Genomic DNA, 17,678 nt, shown 5'->3' on the forward strand with positions numbered 1-17,678 from the left:
ATTTTCCTGCGGGTTGGCCCGGGTTTTTTCGTTTTCTTGAGGTACTCGATTCTGTTCGACGATGTTCGTTTGTGTTCTTGCTGAACTCCTGCAATGTTTAGCAAATTTTCCTTTGCGTCCGCACGTATTGCAGTTTCTATCTCTGGCAGGGCATGTGGTTAAATGTCCTTTTTTGAATTGCTGACCACAGTTGCGGCATTTGTTATTTTCAACGATGTTTAGGGTTGGTTCATTCTTTACGTATTGTGGTCTTGGTACTGCGTTATAAGTTGGGAATTTTAAGTACTGTTGATGGATTTTGGTACCTTTTTCGTGAACTAATACGTAACATAGTACGTTTTCTGGGGTCAAGTATTCTATGCATAGTTTCTTTTGGATCTCGACATTTCTCATGTTTGTGATGAAAATATCTCTTACTAATTCTGACTCGAGTTCCCCCAGTTTACAATTTTTTGCTAGTTCAGAAAGTATTTTGTGGAATTTTTCTAAGGACTCATGTTCTTTCTGTCTTCGGCCAAGAAATTTAAATCTTTCGTATGTTAAGTTTGTAGTGATCGTGAAGGTAGTTTTTAGTAGTTCCCAAAATTCTGCGAAATTGATATCCAGAATTCTTTTACCAGGGTTTTTATGAGAGAAGCATTTCTGTCCTTCTTTTCCGAGTGCTAGGTATAACTGTGATTTTAGCTTCTTGTCAATATCTCCGATTTGGAGTCCGTTAAATTTTGCGTTATCTTCCGCCCTTCTCCTTCTCACTTATTCGTTATAATTTTGTACTGCTATTCTGTGGTGTTCTTCTTTTTCGGCCCGACGGGCTTGATCATCGGACGGGTCCGGTGGTTCTGCCGTAGGGTAAGTTAGTTCGTTTCTTATCGGTGGGTTAATTACATCTTCGATGTCTACGGAATCTTTCGCAATAATTGTCAATTGAAAGTTTTCCGACCACCTTTCCCAGTCGTGTTGATTTTCGTTTGATGAGTTGTTCCAAAAAAACTCTAGTCCTCGTAGGTTCAATTCGTTAGACTGCGCCATACTAAAAAATTAGGATAACACTCGTAGATGATTAAGAGTGGCAACTTAAACTAAGACTAGATTAAGACTATGGTTGGTTAAGATTCCTACGATAAAATGTAGGCTTTTATTTAAGACTAAATAAAAGACGGTGATGCTATCTAAAGTAAGAGATGTTAAAGAGATTGAATTAGTTTCGGTTGATTTGTTGCATCTCATCAAGGATAGTGCGCAAATTCCAAGTCTACCAAAAGCCGTTGCGCTTTTGGCAGGTGTATATAAATTAACAACGTAAAAGTCAACGATCAGTATAGAGGTTAAATGATCAAACAATAATACTTTTTACACCGCCGATAGTTTTCAAGGCCGGTCCGACCGACTGGATGATTTCATACATGAAAACAATAATTTACCACACGCCGCTGACCAAAAACCAAGTTTTTGAAATTTGGGCTGAGATACCAAAAGTTGATGTCATAAACTAGTATCGAAGGGTGGTGGAGAACTAAGCTCCCCAGATGTCGTTTGCATTAGCCCCACGCCCCCTCCCTCCCATCCGTTAAAAATCCGTTTAAATTGATGGGGAAAAAATTGAGGGTGGCAAAAATTTTAAGTTGTTCAGTTTACAAACATAACTTACCCAAGAACTTTGAGTAATGTTTGAGTGTCATGCAGAAAATTGCCCACCGACGCAGCACTATACGAAACTAAAACACGAAAGTGACGCTTCTATTGGTTCAAAACTTATCAATGAACAGCATTGTGACAAGTCTAAATAATAAATTTTGATTATTATGTCACTTAAAAGAAAATGTCTCAAAATAAAGGGGTTGAATCAAATCACTAGCCCAAACTAGCTCAAATTCGCCCAAATAATAGTAATCGTGCGCACATTTATTATCTTAAGTGGCAACTCCAACATCCTATTAACTTTTTGAAAAAATGTAGCAGGTGTGGACAGCCCTTTTAATTCTGAGCGTAGTGTATCATTATCTTCAAATGGAACAACTTTTAAAAATCCACAAAGTATGTTTGTTGAAAAGTCGAACTTTAAACAACAAGTTAAAATCCTCAATCCCAGCGTTTAATTTATTTTAAATTTGCTAAGCGCTGCATGTAAAATACTCGATTCGACCCCTGCCGACCACAAAAGGTCTCCACTTTGTACTATTTTTAAACATCCATTTTTGGCTGACTGACTCTAAAATGTTTCAAAAGGCGCCTTCAGCGCCAATATATACTAACAATACAAGAATATACTCGGAGCGCACGCAGAAAAAACGCAATTGATTTAAAATCATTTTATTAAAATTTTTACCTGATTTTTTTTCAAAAATTTGCCCGCGGCGATAAAAATTTTGCCATAATGGGATGGGGGGGGGGGTATTTATAGTGATTTGTGAGAGCTCAGAAAATCAATTTGGCAAGTTAGTCGACCTAAAATTTTTTCGAATGCCCCGCCCTTGAGAAAATCTTAGATACCCGGGTTGACCAAAACTTCTTATCATACAATTTCCATATTTGAGAAACTTCTTGTCATACAATTCCATACGTACAGAAAATTGCTTGAAATCTCTATGATGAACATTTTTTCGGAAGCTTCAAAAAAATTTGCTCTTATGAAAAAAATGATTATCATACAAGTTTTTTAAATGAAAATTGTAAAATGAGCATTTTTTTTGACGTCCAAAGCGCTTCTATTGAACCAGAAACGCTATTATCTCATTTGAACCTTTCTGAAAATTGTTTTCAGAGCATTCCTGATTTCTGTTTTTTTTAATACAAAAATTCTTATCGTACAATTTTCATATATGGAAATTGTATGATAAGCATTTTTTTCATTCCAAACTGAAATCTGTTTTCGATGAAAAAAAAAACTGACATTGAGCAAAAAACGCTTTTGACTCATATACAACTTCTTAAAAAACCTTTTCAAAAGATTTCTAAAAACTTTATCAAAAAAGAAAAAAATGCTTATCTTACAATTTTCATATATGTGAATTGTATGATGTGTTTTTTTTTTCAAAAAACCAAAACCTCGATTTTTTCATCACCCGACTGTTTTATTAGAATCAAACAGCCGCAGAAATTAGTTTAAACCTTTTTTCTACCATTTTTCAAAATTGTATGAAAATTGTATGACACGAATTTTTTCCATATACTTGATGTTTGGAATTGTATGATAAGCGTTTTCGGTGTATGGAGGTCAACCCGGGTAAGCCCCTCGTTTGAAAGATCGTTCCAATTTTCAAAAAATGATCAATGGTAGTTCGGACCATGTTAAAATGCTCCCCCAAAAGCTGTTTAGGGGTAGAGATGTTGATTTGGTTCCAATTTTCTGACGTTTTCAGCTTCCGGCTTTTTTTTGCCCCCCATCCCACTTGCGAGTAATTTTTTTGTTTGTATGTGTTGATTTGTATGAAAATTTAAATGCGGACTAATTAGGGAAAGACATGTTTGGTATTCACACTTAACCCTGTAAAAACATGCACGTCATAACATTGATACTCGTGTGAGGTAAGAAAAAGGAAGAAGAGACTCCCATCAATCCCCGCCCCAATCCCCGCAAGCAATAGCAGGTAATAGCAATTTGATGAAAAATTAGAATTGATAATCAAATTACTTGTGAGAAGCGATAGCAAAAAAACCAGCCGGAGTATGATAAACCAACCGAAAACGCGCGAAGTGTATAAGCCAGCCAGCCCAAAAATAACATCATATGTTTGAATTAACTGTTACTTAATTGTTACTTAACTATTATAGCACTTGTATATACCACCGTTTGAAGCATCGTTCCAATTTTAAAAAATTGCTCGATGACATTTTGGACCAAACTGATATCGCCCCCAAGCAGTTTAGGTGAAAGGGTGGGTGTTAACTTGGTTCCAAGTTAGGAAATTTCAGCCATTCAGAATCGAGTATTTTACATGCAGCGCCTAGCAAATTCAATGCGAATTAAATGCAGGGTTGGAATATCTTAACTTATTCTAACTGGGGCGGAGCAAAACCTTTTTGTAAAAGAAAATTGAGAGAAATTTAAGAGCAATCGGAACATTCGGGGATTTCCTACATTATTTGCTCAAAGCCTTTTTTCTTAATCAGCAAAATCACGCTGTTTGTTTACCGTTGTTATATTGGAACCAGGTGTAGTTCCAGTGGTTGCAAATAACATCATCAGGGTTCGCGAAGCACACTCCATAGGGGAGAGATGTGTCACCCTCCTCAATTGATGCACTCACTTCATTCGAGTCTCTATCTGTCTCTGGAGTAAAAAGGTCCACAAAGTCCATCACTGACCTCTGTGGATCCAATGCTTTAACTAGTCATATAGGAAATGAGCTCCAATGAAATATACCACATGCAAAATTTCAATAAATTGATTTTTGGGAGCAACGGGATCTAGGAGTGTAAAATTTTGTAGAAAAAAAAACAAAAAAGTTTGCGAGCTCTTCTAAAACACTGTAAACTTATTATTTTTTCTGATTTTTTTCAGCTTACTTTTCTTATTAATCAGGCCAGAATTTGAGACAATTTCTGCAAAAAATATATCAAAATCAAAATGCCTTTTTTAATCAAAATTCGAAAAAATTGACAGATAATTCAGGCGTGGTCTGTTTGTTTTTATTCCAACCAGGGGCGGATCTAGGATTTTCTCAAGAGGTGAGGGTTGTATATTCAAAAAATTTTCAAAAATTTTGTCGACCTTTTTTTAGGTCGGACCAAATTCATTTCCGAGCTCTCTCAAAGCATTAAAAAGAGCTTGTTTTGGCCACATTTTCTTGTTTTGGCCAAATTTTTTAGGTCGGACCAAATTGATTTCCGAGCTCTCTCAAAGCATTATAAAGAGCTTGTTTTGGCCAAATTTTCTTGTTTTGGCCACATTTTTTAGGTCGGACCAAATTGATTTCCGAGCTTTTTCAAAGCATTAAAAAGACCTTATTTTGGCCACGTTTTTCGGCGTTTTCAGGCATTTTTTTGGATATCTCAAAATAGCATAAAGGGGGTACCCTTTGTGACCCCCCTCCCCTCTATATTTGCCCCTGATTCCAACCAACTTCATCTTTCTCAAAATCAAAAGATATTTTACCTACCGCTATTTTTTGTGAAAGCATTGGCTTTTGAAAATTGGCAATTTAGCTAATTTAGGACAATTAATGGGGGATCCAAAAGTTCTCTTCTCAAAAAAGTAAAAGGATTGAGCTGAAAAATTGATCCGTCCTTCTCTCACGAGATTTGCGCCCCCCCCCCCCCCCCCTACTAGTAACCAGTTTTGCAACCATACCAGTTGAATTGCGGCAAAATAATTGTTCCAAACGCCCAAATGAAAAATGTATCACCCTACACTTGGCATAGCGTGTGGGGGTGAAAGAAGACTTAACAACAAAAATGAAAATTCTTACAAAAACTATTTTCGATTTCTTTGAAACTTTATGGATTCTCTAAAAAACTGTTTTTTTTATGGATTCTCTAAAAAAGTCTTTAAAAGCAGTCAAAGCAGTCAGGTCTCTCCTGGTATAAGTAGTATTGTTCGACCTTTTAGGAATGTTACCCACACTGAAGTTCCATGGATAATAATTGATTTGAATTGGTTTTCGTATTCAAAATGTTGCCATTATAAACAGTTATAATTATATCTTTCATAAACGATACGATTGTTTTAGAAATTTACAAAATAAAAATATGAAGTCAGACCATAAAAATTCGTTATCATCTGTTATTATCAACGGAATTTTATAGCAAAAAAATTGGGTTCTGTCACTGGATTCACTGGATTGAAATTTGATGCACTTACATTAGGAACGGATACCCCTTTCTGGCTTAGCTCTGCTGAGATGATCGTCTGAGAGGTTAATTTCGGTTACTATTTAACAAAACTAGCGGGTGCAAAACATTATTTGCTTAATGGAAAAGATTTAGTCAGACAAATAAACAATGATTTAATGTACGATGAGTAGCAAATTATTTATATTGACTAAGTTTGGTGGTAGTAGTTGCTATAAGCCATTTGCTTTGTCATAATAGCTTGTTATTATATTGTTGTTTGATGTATTGGTAAGCTATCAGGCTATTTCTAGCTAATTTACCGCAAAATAGTTCGAAATAAACAAATAAATAAATGAATGCAATCAAGGGAAGAATTGGAGGGCTTCGATTTTTCTCAGGGATTCCACTACTTTATTATAAAAAAAATCGTTTTCTGTACTAGTTTGAGAGATCCACTTTGAAGAGCGTTAGCTATAAGTATAAAGACATAAGCAAAAAAAATAGCTCGATTCCGTTTCTTTTAATTCATCAGTTGCCTTTATTCACGAGAGAAGTAAAGGCACCCCTCAGATGACTGTTGGGTGAAGAAAAAAAAAACTTCTTCATGTGGCTGAGCAATAAACTTAAAAATAAAAAAGAGAGTCAAAACATGAGAAAATACGAGAAAAGTATTCCAAAAAAGTTAGCTAAATTTAGCTTTTTTGAAAGATACAATCAAATCTGAAATGAAAAGATATCAGCTACATGCATCATTCTGTGAATGCTTATCTGAACCCACCTCTCACCTGAATTTAAATCTTAGCTGCGCCCACCTTTCACTTGCAGGTGAAACTTACCTGCGCTCAATTTCACCTGCAGATGAATTTTAACCAGCAACCTCTTGTCTCCAGCATACTCATCCCCCCCCCCCCCCCAACAAACAACTACAACCAAAAGAGAAGAGATTGGTTAGCTGATTCAAACCACCAACCAACCATCCTCCCTTGTCACTCATCTCATCTCAACACAACCCCCCCCCCCCCCACCCAAAAAAAACACCCTCCAGATTGAAATTATTACCGATGAAGCAGAAAGCAGAAACCCAATCCCTTGATTTATCAAAGTCTTAATTGTTCGTTAACACCATTTACTATACTAACTGTCACTCCAGACCGAATAAAGTTGAAATATATATGTGAAAAGACAATTTCGATAGGTAATTAATCCGTTAAGTTTAGTAACCGTAAAGTAGAAAGTTAGTCGGAGACAATAAAATGGCGGTCATCCAAAGGTGACGGACAACTCTGAAGGCTAAATGCCAGTTAGCGCCAGACAGATAGATAAAGTAGATAGCAACAACTATGATGAAACTGAACTCCAATTGTGAACTAATTTAGATACTATGACATTCCCCTTATTGTGAGAAATGAAGACTTAATTTAAATACTCAATGAAATGTGGTTATGTAAATGAATGAAAGTTAACAACGAGTTTTAGCTAGAGTTTTGGTTAACTGGTACAGGCAAGGTTAAACTAAACAATTGAGTTTTTGCCGCTTTACGGAATGCCCTCTCCCTGGACTTAGAACGTTTTTGTTTTCATGCTTTTCCTCCTTTCTATTTCGTCCCTGGTTTTTCCGCTTTTTGGATATTGTCAATCATGACTGCCCCCATTTTGTTGACTGCCGTACGTTTCCTTCACGAACGTCTTGAGCTGGTCTGGTCTAACGAACTTGCTGAAACTTGACTCGAATACGAAACAAGCCGTTGCTTCCTTCCCCGCTTTTTGCTTCCGGCTTGTGGAATCTCCGATTTGTCCTGCGTTACAGTCTCGTCGCGCTCCGTCTCCTTTCGATTCTCTTCCGTCGTGTCGTGCTTCCTCCGGTTTGTTTCAATCTCCGCCTCTCGTGGAAGAGTGTACTCCGTTGCCGTCTCGTAATTGCTTGGTCGAAATGTTATGGGCTCCGTTTGTTGTCCCCACTAGATGTTCCTTGTCTTTCCCCTTTAATGTTCGTCCCCGGGTTTTCCCCCTTCGATTCGGTCGCTTGTATTTTCGTCGCCAGTGGTAAATAGTCGTCTTCGTCCGATTCCGAGTCCTCCACGTTATCCCTGATTTGGCTTTTTTCTTGTTTGCCTGCGGTGCTTTGTTAGGTAGCTGTGGTGTTTTTTGAGCTAGATGGTCGGTTTGCGAGTAGTTTCCGTATCAGGTCCAACGATGTAGGCGGTGCGGCAATCTGACCAGGCGACAATTTCTTCGGAGGGTTGGTCCGTTTTAGTGCTACTGCCGATTTTCTGAGCACAGCACCGTTACTCATTTTAGTAGTATGCTCACTCTGACTTATGATACTGGATTTCAATGGTTTATACCTAATTAGGTTGGGCTATCCCGTACGCTGCATTATTACCGCTGATAGTGGTCCGAACAATCCCTGGTTCGTTATCCTGGTTAGCGATCCGGTCGTCGGCTAATCTCATTGGGTGGCGCCTGTTCTTAACGTCGTACTCAGTATCCGAGCGGACTGCCCAGTTGGTGTCCATTGGTTCTGGCATCGCTTGAGCGTCCGGGTCTCGTTCATCTAATCAGGCAGATTTTGAGCGTATTACGTTTTCCCAATTAAGATTTCTTAATGACGGCTTTTTGGTTAAGTTTCTGAGGACTGTGTTAGCTTCCCGACCATGGTGCGCTTCAAACGGTGTTAGATTCAGGGTGGTGTTTTTAGCGAAACTCAAAGCTCCAAGGGTTCCGGTTTTTTCTCTCGCGCATACGTCAGAACTGATTTCTTGAGACTGCCGTTGGTCCGTTCGACGCACCCTGTTGCTCGATGATCGTTAACTTGGGATGTAAGTATTTCAATTACTTCCTTGTGACAGAATGTTCTGACCTCCTTGGACATAAAAATCGTTCCCTGTTCAACTCGGATTTGTCGCGGTACTCCGTGTGCGATTATATTTGATTTTAAGACTTTTACGATTTTTTCCGACCGATTTGAATTACACACCATGGCCGATGGCTATCAAGAAAAACGATCCACTGCCACCAGAACATACTTTTTAGAATTCCCCAAGTAGCTAATTGGCCCCCAAAAGTCTAACTGCACGGATTCATACGGTTCTTTGGGTTCAGAAATTTTCCCTACATCCCCTTTTGGGCACATGCTTTTAAAAATTTTACCGGCTAATGTGCATTCTTGGCAATTTCGGAACATGCGGAACATGTAGGGGTACCAAATGTTTTTTGCGGCCTCGTACATATTCGATTTCCCATGATGGTAATAGTGCAGTCTGTTGTTTACCGCCGCTTGCAAAGTGTTTGGAATTACGAGTCTCTCATCCATCCATAGGCATCCGTTCTTCACATGAAAATCCTGAGTGTACTGTGCATAATCTTTTACTCATTGCTGCGATTGTTGTATGTAAATCCGGGTCCTTGTACTTGATCATTTCGATGATTGCTTGTAGTTGAGGTTCTGAGTTGTACAGAGTTTCGGTAAATCGAAGGTTAAAAAATTCTGGAAGAGCGTTCTGTTTGTTAACTACTTTACAATTTCTAGGGACATAATACGATTTTCAGGGTTAACCGGCGGATAACTTTGACCAGGGTAAATCGAAGGAATTGAAATAATGGTGTTAATTTTAGTGCACCGGACTTCTGTTGTGGATGCCTGTATATCTTGATTTATCTCCCCTATCTCGTCGCTACTGCTAATGCTTGGGTGTCGTTCCAGTAATTTCTTGATGTTGCGTTCCATGTTTAGGTTCGATTTTGAGCTTTTGAAGTTTATACGCGCATTTGAGTAACCGAAATCTGTTTCAATAATTGTCCCAATTAAATTCTCAATGTACATAAGTGACCAGCCGGACATGCAAGCAATTTGTCGCTCTGTGATTGGTCCAATTTCCGCGCGCATATGTTTTCGCCCTCTACTGGCTGTTTTCTATTCGATATTTTACAAACGCATTTACTATGATTATTATTGGCCTTTGGAGACTCGAATTTACCTTTGGAGAAATCTTTCTTTTTAAATCCGAGGGTGGATCTAATTTGACTAACTTTCGCAACCGTGAACATATTATCATATGTGCTGACCGGTTCAGCGTCCGAACTCGGGTGCCTCGATAGGCAATCCGCGAAACCGATTTTAGCCCCGGGTTTGTGTTCCACTTGAAAATCAAATGGTATGAGGCGATCTAGCCACCGGGTTAATCTACCAAACATCGTCTTGTTGTTTTTGTTATTACCATTTAGCAGCGATACCAGGGCTTTGTGGTCCGTGACGAATAAAAATTATCTCCGCAGCCTATTATTTCGGAAATATTCCGCCCCCACACAACTGGCATATCCAGCATATCCAGCTCGTTTATTGAATAATTTTTATCCGCCTCGTTTAAGTACCGGGATCCGAAAGATATCGGCCTCCATCCGTCGGAATCAAGTTGTTCAAGGACCGCACCGAGCCCGTTATGGCTTGCGTCACAGACGATTCTTGTGTCATGGTGTATATCGAAATGCCGGAGTTCCACTATGTTCGCTACCTGCTTCTTTAGATTCTCGAATGATATTTGACACTCATTAGTCCAGATATGCTCATTTTTTCTGCTTAATAGGGGGCGTAGCGTGGCCGACGGTTCCGCGAAAGCTGGGAGGTATTTTTGTAGGCTATGAAAGATGCCCATGAACTATTTTAATTGCGGAAATGATTTAGGGGCCTTTAGGGACTCGATTGGTTCTGTTTTTCGGATTAGCTGTGTAAATCCGGTGCAAGTTATTTTATGCCCCAACCATTCGCATTCTTTTTGCGCGAATTAGCAGTTAGTAAGTTTCAGCGACATGTTTTTCCGATCTAATTTCCGTAAAATCTTCTCGACCGCCAAGATATGCTCAATTTTGGTGCCTTTGATGACAACCAGGATGTCATCTATGACTGCGTACGCCTGTGGAAATTCCGATAGGATTGTATCCATTACTCTCTGGAATTCCGGCGGCATGGTTTTGAGGCCGTAGAACCCCGTTCGAAAACGGTATGTGCCCGTTGATTTTCCCCCTACTAACGAAAAATTACATTGAACGCTAGTCTTTGGACCAAGTGGTAGCTGACCGTAAGCGTATGTAAGGTCCATCGTAGAAAAGTATACATCCCCTTGTTTCCGTTCACTTATCGTTTGTCCTACGGTATCCATGAGCTCTTCGATATTGGGCATTTGATATTTATTCTTGTGGACTTGTTTATTTAACTCCCTTTACTCTGGCGCTAATTCAACTGACCCGTATTTTTTCACTGTAATTACAATCGGGGAGACGAAGTATTTGTCAGAACATTCTTCCAGTTTTTCGATATGCCCTTGCTGCAAAAGTTTACTATTTTCCTTATCGACTTTATCTTGCAATGTTATCGGTACTCTCCGGCCTTTTTGTTGGATTGGCGTTAACGTTTCGAAAAATTCCGCGTGCACCTTGTAATTCCTAATTTTATCGGTTCTATGAAAAAAAAATATTAAATTACGTACTGAAATAAGTCTAATATGGGTCTAATGAGTCCTCCTTGCTTGGCAATTCGGCCCCCGCTGGTTCTCCTTGAACTGACATCACCTTTTGCTCCGGTGTTCTTTGCACTAATTGTAATCCCAGATTTGTCATTAGATCCCTCCCAATGATCGGCGGACTGTTTCCTCCTATCACCTTGATTCTTGCTTCGGTCACCCATCCGTTTGTCTCCAGTGATACGTTTATCGTCCCTAGCAGCTGTAAAGGATTGTTTCCGTAATGCCTAAACTCGTCGTCCTCCGGTGCTGGCTCCTTTACGTTCACGCCTGCACTGCCCAACGTTCGTTTGAGTTCTCCAACTGTCAATATTGAGATCGGTGATCCGCTGTCTATCCAGACGTTTGTTTGCCTACCATTTATCTTAGTTGGCAGTCAAGCGCTGGCCACTTTCAACTCGGTTTCCTTCCGAGATTTTATGGCCATTACAACATAGTCTCCTGAATTGTCCGAATCCCACGATCGTTGCCTCTTTTCCGGAGTGTTGACCCATCCTACTGAATTTTCGTGTTGCGAATAAATATCCTCAGCTTAACCTGTTTCGCTAACATCCTCATCCTCCTAGTTTTGAATCTGTCCCACCGCAGGTCTCCCCCGGTTAGCCCTCTTTCCCCGACAGGTTTTCTTTTAATGTCGGGTCTTTCGGCAAAAATTACATGTCGCACTCCGAGCTGGGCATCTAGTTAGATGTTCCGGAGTAAAGTTGGGTTGGTCACAATTATAGCACTTTTTAGATGCTCCCCCTCTCATGTCTGCTCGTCCCCTGAACGATCCACGGCCGCGCTGTCTGCTGTATCGGTATCCCCCTCAGATTGTCCCCACCGGTTCCGTTTTAATTTGGAACGCTCCGGCTCCACCGGTGGTTCCGCTAGTTGTTGCTCTCCCGGTTGTCGAACCATATAATTTAGCATACTTACATCCACGCTCATATGACAACGCGATGCGATACACCTCCTCTGGTGTCTTTGTGGATCGAAATAGCTCGTTCTGTGCCTCTCTATTATTCATGTTCACAATGAATACGTCCCTGAGAATTCTGGTCTCCAACGCTCCAAAGGTGCATCGTGCTGCTAGTCCGCTTAAAACTGAATGCAACTGCTCCAAGGATTCTCCAATGTGCTGTTTTCTTGCCAATAACTGGAATTTTTCATAAAATTCATTTCGTTCTTTCTTGAGCTCAGTTTCTATGGCATCTAATACTCTAGGATACCGTGTTGTAGATAGATCCAGGTGTGGCTTGCTCTTATGCAATTCATCTTGCCGTTTTTCCCACAGACACAAGTACAAGTTCGATATTAGAGTTTTTTCAGCCGCCAACTGATTTCTCCGGTAGTGCCATAATCTGGACTGCTGTTAGCGTACTGGCATAGTAAAAGTTTCTCGGATTGATACTGTGTTTGGCCACCATCCCCCATTGAAATCGGTTAAACCAAAACCCCTATAGCATTGATGGCTCTGCGAACGTAGAGGGCCAAAACGACGTAATCCCCTGTTGGCTGCGCCATGTGAAAAGACGATTTCGATAGGTAAATTAATCCGTTAAGTTTATTAACCGTGAAGTAGAAAGTTAGTCGGAGACAATGAAATGGCGGTCATCCAAAGGTGGCACACAACTCCGAATGTTGAAAACCAGTTAGCGCCAGACAGATAGATAAAGTAGATATCAACAACTAGGAGGAAACTAAACTCCAATTGTGAACAAATTTAGATACTATGACAATATAATTTCCGAGAAACTGAAACGCGAAAAGTCCTGGGGCTGACCCAGTATGACCGACCCAGTAAATATATCATAGTATCATAGTAAAAAGTATCAGACGGTCAAAAGTATCACAAGTATCAGAAGGTCAAAAGTAGCACAAGTATCAGAAGGTCAAAAGTATCACAAGTATCAGAAGGTCAAAAGTATCAGAAGTATCAGAAAGTCAAAAGTATCACAAGTATCAGAAGGTCAAAAGTATCACAAGTATCAGAAGGTCAAAAGTATCACAAGTATCAGAAGGTCAAAAATAGCACAAGTATCAGATAGTCAAAAGTATCACAAGAATCAGAAGGCCAAAAGTATCACAAGTATCAGGAGGTCAAAAGTTTCACAAGTATCAGAAGGTCAAAAGTGTCACTCAAGTTTAATTTCGTCCCTATAAATATTAATTTTTTGGTCAAAATTTCATCGGCTAGAAGGCCGCTTTTGCCCTGGACAGCCGTTGACTCAATCTAGCTAAATGAATTGAAAAAAAGGAAAAAACTGATACCACCTGAAAAACACATGAAATATAACAAAAAAAAGCAAAATGAAGCAGTGACGTTTGTTGAATGAAAAAGGATTATAATTCAACTAAATATTGCGTGAAAAAATTCAAAAAACGATCGATTGTGATCGATTGTAATCAATTTAATGAAATTCCTAAAAGTAGTAACGAATAATATTGTTTCGGAAAATAGTAACATTATAATCCATTTGCTATCGATTATAATCGATTCTTTTTGAAGTTTACGGAGACTGACAAAAAATTTCATGATAAACTATTATTTTTCCTGCTTACTGAGTTCGGGTTTGGCCAAAACTCTTTGTCTGCGTAGTATTACAAAAAATTTCTTTAGAAGTGCATTGTCGAGATTTTCATAACAATTTAGCCAAGAGAAAAGAGACTTTGTTTCAGTTTTACTTATCAAAGTCATCATTGTTATGAAGGTTTTCATTAGAGTTATTCAACTCATCTAGGGAGAGCTTTTTTGGAATGAGAAACAATCACAAGATCAAATAAGTAAAATTTGTAAATACTTTATAGGTCAAATGCTCTTATTTTTTAATGCGGAATTAAACTTGAAGTGTAGTTTTTTGCGCCGTTAAAAGTAGTTTTTTTTCGAAACTATGAATTCGAAAGATTTTGTTGGAACCACTGTTTGTTTTAGGACGTTCATTTGTCTCTTTTAAATCATGCAAGATCTGTTTGCTCGGAGGTAAACTGACAGGATGAAAACATATTGTTTCATAAATAAATACCAATTGACAACAAAGTAAATTCTCTAAAGTTTTCTTTGGCCACTGGAGTCAAACTTATCGATCAGTAATTATTACCATCAGGCACGGATCTAGGAATCTCACGAGGGGGGAGGGGGGCGGATTTTAAAAAAAAATAAAAAGTTTTGTCGACTTTAAAGACCCTTACCACTTTAAAGACCCTAATTTTACCAAACTTTCTGCGCCGCAGGAAAATTTTTAAAATATGGCCAAAAAAGGCGTTTTTAGGTAATTTTTGGAAAATTTCGACAAAAAAATCGCGTTTTTTCGGCGCGCGCTCCCCCCTCAAAATCAGTATAGATTGGCTGGCGCCAAAGGCGCCCTAACAAAAATTTTAAGGTCAGTCAGCCAAAAATGGATATCTCAAAATAGTACAAAGGGGGAACCTTTCGGGTCGGCAAGGGGTCAAATTTTTTTAAAACCCAATCTGAAATTTTACAACAGAGTCATTAAAATTAGATACCAAATTTGAACCAATCTTGGCAAAAAAATCGTTTTCTTGATAAAATCATTAAAGTGACTTGAATAAAGATTGTTTCTCCGACTTTTTGGATAGAACAAAAAATTGAATATGCGATTTAGAGCTAGCTGTATTTTATTGTCTTTACGCGGCTGAGGTGCTAGGGTCATGACTAGACCGAAAAGTCGAACGATGTCGAACGATGTTTGAGTCGAACGATGTTCAATTTTATTGGAAATTTATTTGTCTTTACCGAACATTATTCGACATTGCTCGACGTTGTTCAACTTTATAGGCAAATGTTCGACTTTGTTCGTTTTAATTTGAGATTACTAGTTTTACAGGACATTGTTTGTTTTTCAACTGTGTTCAAGCTTGCTCGACTCAATCGGATTTTTTTTTTGATTTTTTTATAATAATCAGTTTTGCCTCGTAAAGTAAGCCAAATTGACTGAAATTGACATGCAATATGCATGGTCTTTTGCAAAAAGTATCAAAATGATCTAAAAAAATGCCCATATGGCTCAAAGTTTCCACCTACATTGTCCCTTTTTAAATTGGGTAATAATTGCGATAAAAATTTGGATAAAAAGTGAGTTTATGGCAGTTCAGCAAGAACTTGGAGATTTCTCAGAAAACTACGATTTGTCTAAAATAGAACAAGACTGCTTCTATATCAGGGCAGAGCCCTGAATGTTTCGACTGTCCCTTAATTCATATCAAATAGGTTTTGGGAAAAGAAAATATTGAAAACCTGTAAACTTTGGACAAAATCGAAAAGTAAAATTTTGATTCGTACAAAATTAATATGACTGATTTGATTAACTAGCCTCAATTCAATTTGAAACAGTTTTGTAGTGCGGGATAATTTGCTACACATAAATAATATTCGCGTTACGCTCTTAGCATTATGAATAAATTCTTCAAAGCGCGCATAATTTAGTTCAGAACATGGTAAATTTGGCAATTTTCAAGCCCCCAGAACTTTACAAAAAAACAATTGGAGGTAAAATATCTTTTTACATTTGAGCTCAGGAAGTCAATAACTGCATTGGGGTATAATTTTTCTGTCGAAAACTATTATTTTGATTGGCGAAAATTATTTGACTGGATAAAAAAACCACAACGAGCATAAATATTCCGTTTTCTTCGAAAGCCGGAACAATTAAAAATGTACTTAATTTTAAATGCTTTAATTTTGTCTTTTTTGTATAAGTATGGGTCAAGCCTGGACAAAAATCCCATCATGATATTTTTCAAGAAATTTCATTAAGTATTGCTATAATGATTCATGTTGAACTGATTATTGTCGAACTCTGAACAAGTCGGCAAAAAAGGCTGCAGCAGTAACTATTTTGCTGTTTTTTTCTTCATTTAGACAAATTCTTGATGTTTCAAAGCAAAATAGTTGCATTTTCTTAACTGAAATTAAATGAAGCCTTTTTATTGGCAGGGCAACAATTCGTAACAAGCAACAACTCGTAACAGGCGACAATTTGGAAGAAGTGACAATTCGTAACAAGCCATTGGCAAGTAGAATACGCTTGCATCGCTGCGCTTACATGCGGCACTAGTGGAAAGCGTCGCGTAAATTAGTGTTCCTCGCTCAATCTATGTTACGAATTGTCGCTCGTTACGAATCGTCGTTTGATACGAATTGTCGCCTCACGCTTTTTATCCAATAATTGTACTTGAAGTCTCTTAGAATGATTGCTAACTTACTGTTTTCAAAACACAAAGCGGCCTCTGAAAATCAGTCCCATTTTGGTGACAAATGTTCCTGTTTAGTCCGTTAAAAATATATTCATTTGCGTTTCGCAAAACTGGAAATGAGGCCCCGTTGAAACGCAACAGATAGGTAAATAAGTAGAATATGTGGTAAATCAAATTCAGCTTGGTAAAGAAACAGAACACGAGTCCAGACGTTGTATCTATATTCAAATGGTTTATTGAGTGAGCGAAAACATTTCTCAGATGCTCTTGTTCCGTCCCACGGAGTGAGAAGGCGACTCCGTGGGTAGGAACAAGAGCACCTGAGAAAAGTTTTCGCTCACTCTATGAAACATTTGAGTTAAGATGAAACGCCTAGAATTGTGTTCTGTTTATTTACTAAAAATAAAATTCAGGCTTTTAAAAAATCACTTTTTCCAGTAAAAATTTATCTAGCGATTATTGCACGAAAAAAATTTTGGAGCTAATTTGGCAAAAAAAAACATTTTTTTTCTTGATATTTCATATGGAGAAAAAATTGATTTTGAATCAATTGTACAATACGTTTCTGATTGATTTACCGTAGAATGTCTTCCCCAAGCATATACTATTTTTGAAAAAATTGTTCGCATAATTTTTTCATTTCAAACAATGCGCGCTGAACTTACAGCTGGAGAAAAAGCAAATAGCTGTTTTATTCTGTTAATAGCGTGAAATATTGCTCAAAATCTAGTGTTGGTTGATGTTTTGACTAAGTAGATCCAATTAGTTTGACCTCGAAGTCAATTTCTGAAAATATTGGTAATTAATCCCCACTAAATCGATTTGCGGGGAGGAGGGATTGTACGGTTGACCTTTGATTTCGTTGGAATTATGATGCGATATACTCGTTGTGACATTATCCTATTTTTCTCGCTATGGTGTAACACGTATAAAAAAATGTTTTAAATTGGTTCTTTTTTATCGGTTGTAATGGCAACCTTTTAGCAAAACTTCTAACTATAATCTTTATTTATCCGAGAAACGTCGGTGCGGAAACACTGCTCTCCGCAAAAAATAATGACCAGGCCCACCATGATCTATCATGGCTTAAATCGGGCACTGGGATCTACCTAACAATTGCTCTTACGTTGGTTTCTTCTAAAAAACTGCACCCCCTGCATTTAAAAACAGTGAATTAGCACTAGAGCGCACTTT

At 38.3% G+C, this 17,678-nt stretch overlaps 2 protein-coding genes across 2 annotated transcripts in view; one reads left to right on the forward strand and one right to left on the reverse strand.

The window, feature by feature from the left end:
* Positions 1–5,983, reverse strand: part of LOC134848876 (uncharacterized) — a gene marked incomplete in the record, with an annotated part of 85,257 nt that extends 79,274 nt beyond the window's left edge. The window contains 3 exon segments of the mRNA XM_063866390.1: positions 1,649–1,715; positions 4,133–4,327; positions 5,801–5,983. Coding sequence (XP_063722460.1) covers positions 1,649–1,715; positions 4,133–4,298 — 233 coding nt within the window.
* The window catches only part of LOC134848877 (uncharacterized), a 572,430-nt gene that overhangs the window by 1,473 nt on the left and 553,279 nt on the right, over positions 1–17,678 (forward strand). The window lies entirely within an intron of this gene.

The sequence above is a fragment of the Symsagittifera roscoffensis genome, chromosome 6, assembly GCF_963678635.1.
Source record: "Symsagittifera roscoffensis chromosome 6, txSymRosc1.1, whole genome shotgun sequence".
Taxonomy (NCBI): Eukaryota; Metazoa; Xenacoelomorpha; order Acoela; family Convolutidae; genus Symsagittifera; species Symsagittifera roscoffensis.